At 44.0% G+C, this 11,192-nt stretch overlaps 2 protein-coding genes across 2 annotated transcripts; both read left to right on the top strand.

Moving 5' to 3' along the window:
* The first annotated feature begins 1,319 nt into the window (after window positions 1-1,319).
* LOC123159472 (PHAF1 protein At3g51130) lies at window positions 1,320-6,509 on the top strand. Its single transcript, XM_044577313.1, has 14 exons — window positions 1,320-1,619; window positions 1,825-1,907; window positions 1,994-2,068; window positions 2,418-2,485; window positions 2,654-2,759; window positions 2,866-2,926; window positions 3,008-3,177; window positions 4,100-4,162; window positions 4,242-4,289; window positions 5,059-5,172; window positions 5,280-5,379; window positions 5,450-5,523; window positions 6,018-6,122; window positions 6,242-6,509. The coding sequence occupies exons 1-14, from the start codon at window positions 1,454-1,456 to the stop codon at window positions 6,287-6,289; spliced, it is 1,281 nt and encodes a 426-aa protein (XP_044433248.1). The 5' UTR covers window positions 1,320-1,453; the 3' UTR covers window positions 6,290-6,509.
* Window positions 6,510-7,539: 1,030 nt separating this feature from the next.
* LOC123159471 (uncharacterized) lies at window positions 7,540-11,161 on the top strand. The gene is made up of 5 exons (XM_044577312.1): window positions 7,540-7,914; window positions 9,227-9,396; window positions 9,894-9,972; window positions 10,527-10,581; window positions 10,671-11,161. Exons 1-5 carry the CDS (start codon window positions 7,704-7,706, stop codon window positions 10,789-10,791), a joined length of 636 nt encoding a protein of 211 aa, XP_044433247.1. The 5' UTR covers window positions 7,540-7,703; the 3' UTR covers window positions 10,792-11,161.
* Window positions 11,162-11,192: the final 31 nt, after the last annotated feature.

Below are 11,192 nucleotides of genomic sequence, written 5' to 3'. Positions count from 1 at the left end.
TGCCGTGGCCTTACAGCCTGAAGGGGTGGTGTAGAGGCGGCTCGTGGATCAGGGTGGACGCCGTGAGAACTATTTGCCGGTGGCGACGACTTGACGGGCGGCGGCAAAGGTAGCCATCGGGAGGATCGTGAGGCGGTGGCGTGAACCGTGTGTCGTAGTGCGATGCCCCGAAGGGGCGTCAGCGGGAGCAACATGCGGGCAGGGCAACCGGCGGGATGACCTCGGGGAGGCGACACAACGATCCAAAGGGACGACATGACGACTACCTGTGGCTCGATCGGTGGTAGGCACGTGCTCGGGGACGACTTGGTGGAGACAGGTGCGTGATCGGTTGATCAGACCAACGACGACAATGTACGCGCCATGGCGGGGACGACACGCAAATCAGAGTCGATGGCGAAGTTGTCGGTGATGTCTCGGGCGATGACGATGAAGACGGACCGGCAATGGAGACAACACGGACGAGCGGCCTGCATCGACGCACGAAGGCGTCCCTTGGGCGGCGCGTCTAGTCTTGCCGCGCGGTTAATGACGAAGTGGCCGGTGTAGTCGACGCCAATGTCAGAGTAGAGGCGCGGGGGTCGACGGCGGTGGCATGCTATGCAAACCGATCTTTGATCGAAAAACCAAAAGTAAATGCCAACCAAAGCGACCAGCGAGAAAGAGAAAATCCGGATCAAAGGATCGGGAAAAAGATTCTCTAGGGCAGCCGATCGACACGACTAGCGGACAAACCCTAGGTACAGACGACGCGGCCCCCGACGACGTTCATAGAGGCCGACCGCCCTGGGGGCGGCGCGCGGCGGCGGCTAAGATTAGAGTGGTTAGGCTAATACCATGTTAGAAGGATAGAGAAGGATTGGTTGAGTCGTTGTTTATTGTTTGAGCCACGTGTGCATATATATAGGAGTATAATGACCAACTTGAAGTACAAAACAAGGCAGGAACAAATCCTAATCTATCTTATACTCGTAATAATCATAATATTCAACACTCCAAAAATGTTATTTCATCATGAAATTTTGCACGCGGGTCAAATATTCATCGTAAAAAGAATTCAAAATATTTGACTTTTTCAACTATTGTTTTAAATTTTATTGTTCATCCGAGTGCATGTGAGCTCGGAATTAGAAGAGCTCTTTCGAAAAAAGAAAACCCTAGCGGGGAAGCAAACGTAACGTGATAAAACGTGAGCACAAGCAAGTAAGCAACCGGTGGCCTTGCCAAGTGTGAAGCCGGCGCCAACCTTACTGACAGGTGGGGCCCACGTCCGCGGTCCTCACACTGACAAGGCGGCCCCGCGCACCGTTCGTTGGCTTCTCGTTAAGCTAAACTACTAGTCGGCGAGAAGAAGGAATCGGAGTAGACGCAAGCCCACGCCAATCCCCGAACCCAATCGGAGCGACGAGAGGAACAAACCGGCCGACGAGAGGAAGGAAGGCCCGCCGCAGCGATGCAGACGCAGAGGTCACCGGCGATGGTGGGGGGAGGGCCCGGGTCGGCGGTCGGGTCGCCATCCCCGGCGACGGTGCCGGTGAGGCGGCGCTGCGAGGGCACGGCCATGGGGGCCGTCACCCTCGACCTCCGCCCCGGCCTCGGCGTCGGCCCCTTCACCCTCGGTGAGTTTCCCCCCAACAACCCTAGCGAACCAACCGCCCGCCGTCGCCGCGTCGGTTGGGATCCGATTTCCGAACCCATCGGTTTTTTCCTTTCGCTCCGCACGCGACAATGGAAGAGAAACCTGCGTTTTAAGCAACCGCTTAGCTGAAAGTTTCGATTTTTTTTGCCAATTCTGACACAAGAGCTCGGGGATGGTCGGTGCAGGGATGCCGATTTCCGATGCATTTGCGCAGATTGAACACCAGCCAAACATTTACGATGTTGTCCACGTGAAGTACTTCGACGAGGTTTGTGATGGGCAGCCCTTGTTTGGTGTTACCAGAGCCACCAAATTAATCTTAACTGATTGGTGTGGTTCATTCTGTGATTCCAGGAGCCTCTAAAGTTGGACTTCGTCATAAGCTTTCCAGATCACGGGTTTCACTTACGCTTCGATCCTTGGTCGCAGGTTTGTTTCAGTCATATGCTTGGGTTTTCCTTGATACTCTGGCTGCATTGTAGACACCGTTGATCTCACTTGTACTGAATTCATGTATACAGTAGCATTTGTTTGTTGGTATTGAATACTGTACTGAAATGTTTATATAACCAAAATTATAGTGGTTCTATGCTTCGTTGAAAATAGAAAGTGTAATGCAGACCCATCAGTAGTTTAGTGCTGTAGTTATTTGAATTCTGCAGCAAAATTTACTTAAAGAATATGGTATAAAAACGTGTACATACTTTGCATTTGAGATTTGTGAAAAAAAAAATCACTATTGATCAGAAAATCTTGTTCTTTTATTTTTCCCCTGCAGAGGCTCCGCCTCATCGAGATTTTTGATGTTAAGAGACTGCAATTGCGTTACGCGACGTCTTTAATTGGGTGAGGAGCTTCTACGCGTTCCCTCTTTTCTGATTAGTCTATTTTCAAGAACCCTTGGGTCGAGCAAAGCTAATATGTGGCATGGTCACTCATTTTTTGCCCTAACCGTTCAGCAAAAGGTTTGGTGCTGTGTTACTGACGATTTCCTTCTCCCTTCTATTATTTCAGCGGCCCATCGACACTAGCCACTTTTGTATCTGTTTATGCTCTATTCGGACCGACTTTCCCTGGGATATATGATAAAGAGAGGGGCATGTATACCCTCTTCTATCCAGTATGTCATGAAAATAGCCCTTGCTTTGTATTATTTCTTTCAAGATTTTGTTCCATGTTCCATTTCCTGGTCTGTTTGGGTTTATCTTACTCAGAAGATTTTGCAGGGTTTATCATTCGCATTCCCTATCCCCAGTCAATATACAAATTTCTTCAACAATGGGGAAGGTATGTTGCTAAATGGTCACATTCATTTCTGCATAACTATCATTCGCAGCATTTCTTCTCAGCTTCTAATTGCACTTGCAGTGGCAGATTTGCCCCTGGAATTTCCTGATGGAACAACTCCGGTTACGTGCCGTGTTTCTATATATGATAGCTCAACAGATAGCAAAGTTGGTGTTGGCTCATTGATGGATAAGGCAGTTGTTCCTGCCTTACCTGCGGGCAGCCTATATATGGAGGAAGTACATGCAAAGGTACATTATCTATTTATTGATGATATTTCCAGCCTATTAATCCTGTGAAATCTGCAGATATTTTCCTGTTTCATGATTCACATGATCTGGTTTTACAACTGCACACCACCACCACCACAACAACAACAACAAAGCCTCAAGTCCCAAACAAGTTGGGATAGGCTAGAGCTGAAACCCATAAAATCTCGCAACCAACTCATGGTTCTGGCATATGGATAGCTAGCTTCCATGGCTAGTTCTTTGGTGATACTCCACTCCTTCAGATCTCTCTTTACGGACTCCTCCCATGTCAAGTTCGGTCTACCCCGACCTCTCTTAACATTATCAGCACGCTTTAACCGTCGGCTATGCACTGGAGCTTCTGGAGGCCTGCGTTGAATATGCCCAAACCATCTCAAACGATGTTGGACAAGCTTCTCTTCAATCGGTGCTACCCCAACACTATCCCATATATCATCGTTCCGGACCCGGTCCTTCCTTGCGTGGCCACACATCCAACTCAACATGCGCATCTCCGCTACACCTAACTGTTGAACATGTCGCCTTATAGTTGGCCACACTCAGCGCCATACAACATTGCGGGTCGAATCGCCGTCCTATGGAACCTGCCTTTTAGCTTTTGTGGCACCCTCTTGTCACAGAGAACGCCAGAAGCTTGGCGCCACTTCATCCATCCGGCTTTGATTCGATGGTTCACATCTTCATCGTTATCTCCATCCTTCTGCAGCAAAATGTTTTTGAGCAAGTATATACACCAAAAGAACGTAAATGCAGAATTGTAGGCTGAACAGCTGGTAGTGTATGTGTCATGCATCATTGTTACTGTCTTTCGTGCGTAGGATAAAATATATATGTGACTGAATAAGCTCTCGACATAACATCACTGGAGCAAGCCTTTTTTAAAGCTTTATCTTGTTTTCAGCTTGGTGAAGAGCTTTGGCTCACTACTGGGGGGCAGCATATTCCTTTCGGAGCATCGCCCCAGGTGTAAATCATTGTACCATCTGCTCTCTTTTCTGAAGCATGCTTTAATGGTTTCTTACGTGATGCGGTATCTTTGGCAGGATATCTGGACCGAATTGGGTCGTCCATGTGGTATCCACCAAAAGCAGGTGTGCTTGTATTTTTTTTTTACTGAAGCACTGCGATATGGATTTTCATAGAGATTGTGGCAAGATAATCTTTCAATTGTTACTAATAACATGTGCTAGATTACTAGAATGCATACTTGCCAGTTTATTCTTTGGAAACATGTATCTCTACCTCCATATTTTATCCTATACTGAACTGGTGACGATAATCAGGATGTCACTTCTAGTTAATATTCTGGGCATATTAGAAAAGCCAGAGTTATCTGTTATTTCAAAGACCAGTAAACAATAAATGATTCCATGTACTCATGCAATTCGACATATGGTCAAAAAGATCCGAGGACATCTCAGTCTCATACTGAACTAGGTGTTAGGTGCTGTTGCAACATGTGAGTGTTGGTAGAATAAAATGTGGAAATTTGATGGAATAACCCAAAAAATATGCTTGGAACATGTGAAATGTCATAGTTCGACAAGGATTTTTCTGGCACTTGCAGATTGCTTTGGGAGGTTTGAGTGCTACTTGCAAAACAATGTTGCGTCAGATGCAGTTTAAAGATAAAGCAGCCAAAGCCCAAAAAGCTGTTTCACCTTTCGCTTTCTGATTTTTAGATTTATATTTTATATCCAGAACCATTATTTTACCTCTTGATACATTACAACTCTTCTGTAATATATGCTCTCCCTTTTTTGTTATTGAAAGAATAATATAAGGAAAGACCAAAATCCTAAGCACTCTCAATACTGCATTCTCATCTTTAACGATTAGCACATCGTGCTCTCATGTTAGGTGGACCAAATGGTTATACACTCCGCATCCGATCTCCGTCCTCGGACTACTCTTTGTGGAGACTACTTCTACAACTACTTCTCGCGTGGTATAGATATCTTATTTGATGGTCAGGTATGGAGTTTTTTGTATAGTAGGTGTGCCTGCACACTTAAAGGTAACAACATTTCTTTTGCGAGGTTCAACCAGCATGTTGACCAGTAGATTTTGTTTCATTGCAGACACACAAGATAAAGAAGTTTGTTTTACATACAAACTTCCCTGGTCATTCTGATTTCAATTCATACATGAAATGCAACTTTGTTATCTATGACGCTGAAGGTACGAACTGCTCGCTACAGTCAGTTTGCTGCTGATATTCAGTACAAATTAACTATTGGCTTTGTTTCAGCTGAAGGGGCACAGCAGCCGGGTAACACTTCCAAGAATTGCATAACACCTCGAACAAAATGGGAACAAGTCAAGGTATGGTGTTTACCACGAGTTTATGCTGCAATGATTCCCATATAGATTTATAAGTTAACCTATAACTATCAGCTTTGCTTTGAGTTGTCATTTCATTACTAAACCTTTTGTGCTCCCTCTGCGACAACTTGTTTTTCCTAGATTTATTTATGAGATATCTCGATCTTTTAATGGTTGAATGGCTGCCTTTGTGAAAAGTTGGTGGATGTTACTAATGCTTCTTTGGCCCTTGTAAAGAAATTGTTTCTTTGATCGGCATATAAATAAAAGTAAAATCAGATCGTGGGTAAATGCTCCCATGCTAAAACAACATCAGTTCTTTTACTTTGCCAAAGCAGCTCAACATGCTGTGTTAGAGCTTTATTCTTAGTTGCAGTTATGTAGCAATTGTTTGAGCAGTAACGCTGTTTCTTGGTAATGGCCATTTTTTTTTTCTTTTGATTTCCCATGCTTATTTGCTAACTGACTAATGTCTGTTGATTCTACCGTATTAGGAGATCCTTGGTGACTGCGGTCGAGCAGCAATCCAGACGCAGGGCTCGATGAATAACCCATTTGGATCAACTTTCGTCTATGGATACCAAAATATTGCTTTTGAGGTGGGCTACCTATCACTCGGCTTCAGAAACCTTCTTTTCCTGCGCGAACTGTGTCATCAGTTTGTTTGTTATCACTCTGATCTGACATTGGCAACTCTTCCGTTCCCATTGACCAACAGGTGATGAAAAACGGATATATCGCCACCGTTACTCTCTTCCAGTCATGAGTAGCATATAGTCGCACCCGCACCCGCACCCGCACCTGATGTACGCGGCATGCAAAGTCTGTGAAGCATGCCCCTTGTTTACGTTGTAAATTAACCTGTATATCCCACTCATTGTACAGGAACTGCGTTCCTCGGGTCTCTCTGTAAATATCATTCCATCACTATTGTTCTATCAACTAATTAATCATGATGTTGGCGTGATTCCGTATCACCCTGAACACAACCTTGTACAGGGCTTCTTTGGCTGTCAGGATACCTTGATCAATAATTCCGTGCAAAATCAAACTCCCTCCATTCTCAGTCGGCAAAAGGGAACAGAAATGTTAAAATCTGACACCTGGGTTGGCAAATTATATTGTTGTGAGTATGACAATTTTCTTAAGCAAACACGGCAAATCCAAGAATGAAAATGCTTAAAAAAGAAGACTATTTGCCAACTCGGGCGTTAGATTTGCCATGCTTAAATATTTGACGTTAAAATTAGGGATTGTTTGGTTCTAGGCCTTCAATACCACACTTTGCCACATTTTTTTTTACCAAGTTTGCCTACGGCTTAAACCAAACCCTCCTAAAATGGTGAGACTTGCCTAACCTTAGGTGTCAACCTTAAGCACAAACCAAACACCTTTATAGCGAAATTTTCAAGAACAAAAATATTAGAAAAGGAAACTATTTTTTGGTAGTGCAACCAAGTGACCTAAATGTGTATGCTACTCCCTTCAGATGGGTAGTACATAGGGTGTGCGCGTTTTTTAGGTCGCTGATTTTGACTAATTAAATACTACTCCCTCTGTCTCAAAATATAAGAACGTTTTTAACATTGCACTAGTGTCAAAAACGTTTTTATATTATGGGACCGAGGGAGTATATGTTATATGCCACCAAAACTATATGTTTAGAAACTTTGCTTGAATATGAATATAATGATGTGCTTTTTATGCCAGCATACGGATGGTACATGATACGAGTACATATTTAGAAACTTTGTTTGAATACGAATGCTATATGATACATGTACCCGGCACACCTGACCGACTGAGTTTGATGAAAAAATATCAACATTTAAAGTACCAAATACTATCTCCGTAACAAAATGTAAGACCTTTTTATGGCCTATATGCAGAATAAATTTTTTGGTCAAACAGATCTATTTTTTTGAACTGTGGTCAAACAGACTTGGGATAGAAGCAATATGTAAAGGGAGTATCTGAAAAGGAGGGAGTGCTCCAAATTCTTGATAAGACTGCATTCTGGCGACTGCACAAAACGAAATCCAAAACCAAACACAAGAAGCTCCGACTGAATAAACGCCAGAGGCGGCGGCACCAGGAAAGCGAAGCCCTCTCCCTCTACAGTCTCTCCACGCGGGGCACAGATCACCACTCGCCGCCGCCGCACATCCACACCGGCGGATATGGAGCGCGCCGGTGCCGGCGCCGCGCCGGGGGTCCCTGCGGCAGGGGAGGGCGCGGCGGCGGCGGCGGCAGCGGCAGCGCCGACTCCGGTGGCAGGGGCAGGGGTGGTGAAGGGGAGGTCTTGCAAGGGCTGCCTCTTCTACTCTTCGGTGCTCAGGTCCAAAGGGCGCGGCCCCGTCTGCGTCGGCGTCACCCGCGGCATCCCCCAAGGTCGAAAATCGCGCCCGCACCACCCTCGCCCTCTCCTCTTCTCTTACCCTCGATTGCCTGCTGCTTTGCTTTAGGATCTCTAGTGGGCTAGGGTTCCCCTGTTCCTAGTTAAGCCATTAGTCATGTAATCTGTGCCCCCTGAGCTTTCGCTGGGCTCCCTGTTCTGCGCAAGATTTCGTTTTTTTGCGGTGATGCACACACGCACCAACCATGGGGATGCATAGGGATTACGGCTCCTGTGTTGTTTGCAAACAGGGATACCCATTCCCACACACCAGGAAGGAAGCACCTTGATTGCAACTCATGTCTTCAGGAGAATTCGACAAAATTGCAATGTTCACATCATAGGTTTATCTGGAAACTAAGCTGTATTGTCGCACCGGGTTTCCCCATTCCGTTAGTTGCTTAACAGAGGCAAACAAAGTTCGCAACCGTACAATGGGAAAACATGGAAAGGGAGACATGCTCGGCATGCCTGAGGAAAACCCACTGCCCGCCCCTCCTCCCAGAAGAAGACAATTGGACGAACACAAATCCTAGCACCATCCTGACAAACATTCAAAGTTATTACATCCCATACTGACGCATAACATTGGTGCCACAAAAGAATTCTACCAATCAATCTAGTAGGCTATCGATCATACAGATCCCAGGAAGCTTGCTGTAAAATTATTCTCTACTACTGCCATTGACTGTTAGTACCTGGACCTGTGGGAAGGATAAGCGCCTGGGTTTGTTTGTTGACTCTTCAGAGCAGGACAAGAAAGTCACTGCATTTATGTCCTTACGTATCAGATTCTGGATTTTCTGTTGAGTTTATACGTGCCTGATGTTCTGGGAACCACACAAGGACAATTGAGTGCATGGGATTAGGTCTCCATTATGTGACTGCAAAGATGACTAGGAGCAGATACTTTATTCAGTTTCATTGAAACATAGTATTAGGTCAGGGCATCGATTCCATTTATATCCAGAATGTTGTTGATCAACCTAGGTTCACCAATAAACTCTTGTATTTTATTAGTACTCTGTACCGATGATCAGTTGAATATGCTAAATCAGTAAAAAAAAATATGATCCATTCTATAACTTTGAGATTATCTCTCATGACAATCTCTGCAGAACAGCAGAAGTACCGCTTCATATCATGAATGTTTGTACACTGGATTTATCGTCTCACCAGTCACCATAGCAGTAATAATAGCTGACTTAATATCCTGACTTGTTTTTATCTGATTTTTGTAATTCTTAACTGTTGGGTTGACTTGTTTTATCCTATCTTGGTTTTTGTTGAACTTGCTACGGATACCAGTTCCTGATCGTATGGTTGGAGAAATTGAGCTGGGAGCTATCCAAGAAGGACGCAACCTTTCCAACTTCAAATATGCATGTGCTGGATATTCCATATACCTAGATGACAAGGATAGCTCTACAGTGAAGGGAGAGAAGCATGCAGAGCTCCCTATCTGTGTCGGAGTTGAGGTATTTCTTCTTCTTCTTAAGCATTTATTGCTCTGCAATTATGCTTAACATGTCAGCTCACACATAAGCAGTATGTCAGTGTGACTTAATGTGCATGGGAATTATGCTGTCTGTTTATGGTTTATACTGTATAGGTCGTCTTAGTATAGCAGGCATAGTCTATGACAGTTTATTTTTTTTATAAAAGAAGCAATTTAGCGTGCAAGCCTAGTTCTGTATTATGTATATGGAAAAAATGTCTGGCGTGTTCATGGTAATCCATATTACCTTTTATTTGTTTACAATGATGAATTGATGCCACTTCCCTTCTTTTCTCAATCACAGTAGGATTGAATGCTGGCATGCCATAACAGTAAACATATATTATTGATCTTTTCCCTAATATGTTTATTATTATTACTGAAACTGCTTGGCCAGTATCTTACTGTAAGTGTATGTCAAAGGATAAATTATTATGTGTAAGCAAGAAGTGCTTTTCTTTTTTGCTTTTTCTGCAGCTATTGACAGACAGAGCTCCAACTAAACAAGCTCCAGCTCACATGACTAAACAAGCTCCAGCTCACATGAAAAAAGAAGGTAAGGAAAATATTTATTTTATTGCCTGAGAAGTATGTAACTGTATAAAATAATACTACAATAGCAACTGCAAAGCCTACCACGCTATGCTAGATCACTGCCAGAGGTGCTTAGCATGTCACACTTTTCTTCAGTAGCCCCTGTACTGCAGATTCTCTGTAGAATGTAATGAACGGTCTCACCTGTTACTTATAGCCTCCCTGTTAATGAAAATGAGTGGATATGCTAATGTTGCATCATTGGTTATTGCATGATTCAAAGCTGCCAAATCTTATGCGTAAAGTTAATTTTACCACAGTAGACAGACAATACAGAAAATGTTCCCTAAAACAGAATATCAGAAAAGGTACTTTAATTAACTCCGCGGTGATTGGAGGAACTGGATCCTGAAGTAGTCTGCATTCTGAGTCGAACAATCTTGGAGCTCGTCTATATCTCAGTGTGCCTGAAACTAAACTTATTTTACCTTGGTTAATAAGACTTGCTCTTCATGAGAAACATGTGATGATTAACATTGGATCTAGAAAATTTCACTCATCTTGATAACATCGCAGCTACTCAAGCACATGGACACAAACCTGCGCTGACACAAGCCGATTTCATAACCAAGTATGTTGCTCTTTTGGTTTAAACTCTAATTGAGTCCATGGATTTGCATCGAATTTTAACAAACGGCGAATTTTCAACTGAACCTGCAGATTTCAGAGGAATGCTGGACTTGTGGCCAGCGGTGTGGTTAGGAACATGAATAAAGTTGGGACTTACGTCAAAGACACGGTGGATGACATCCTGTACCCGTACCGCAAGCGTCCCAAGTAAAACCTAGCATTTGTTCTCTCAAGTCCTGGAGTAGAATAGAGAAAAACGTGGGGGCATGTAATCTATTACTTCCGGCGTAGGAGTAGCCTCGCTTGGTTTCTGAGGCTCTGGCTGGGATTTCACCGTTTGCCAGCTCATGCCTAACGCTAACGGGCTGTTGTATGCCTGTTTCGATTCGTATCATGTTTCTTTGGTAGAGCCTCTCCGCTCCCCAACTTGCAATGCGGTCTTCATTCTGCTGGTTCCTCCAGCAAAGTGTAGGATGCAATGTAACAAAACTATAAAAGAGCTCATCTTTTGCATATTTGAGGCTATCCTTTGGAGAATAATAAAGTAATAATTGGCCGCCATTTTGGCTTCCTTTGCTGGATTTATTTGGATTCATGGCAGTGTCTTGGTAT

The sequence above is a fragment of the Triticum aestivum genome, chromosome 7B (assembly GCF_018294505.1).
Source record: "Triticum aestivum cultivar Chinese Spring chromosome 7B, IWGSC CS RefSeq v2.1, whole genome shotgun sequence".
Lineage (NCBI taxonomy): Eukaryota > Viridiplantae > Streptophyta > Magnoliopsida > Poales > Poaceae > Triticum > Triticum aestivum.
This window is presented reverse-complemented; position numbering and strand designations above follow the sequence as displayed.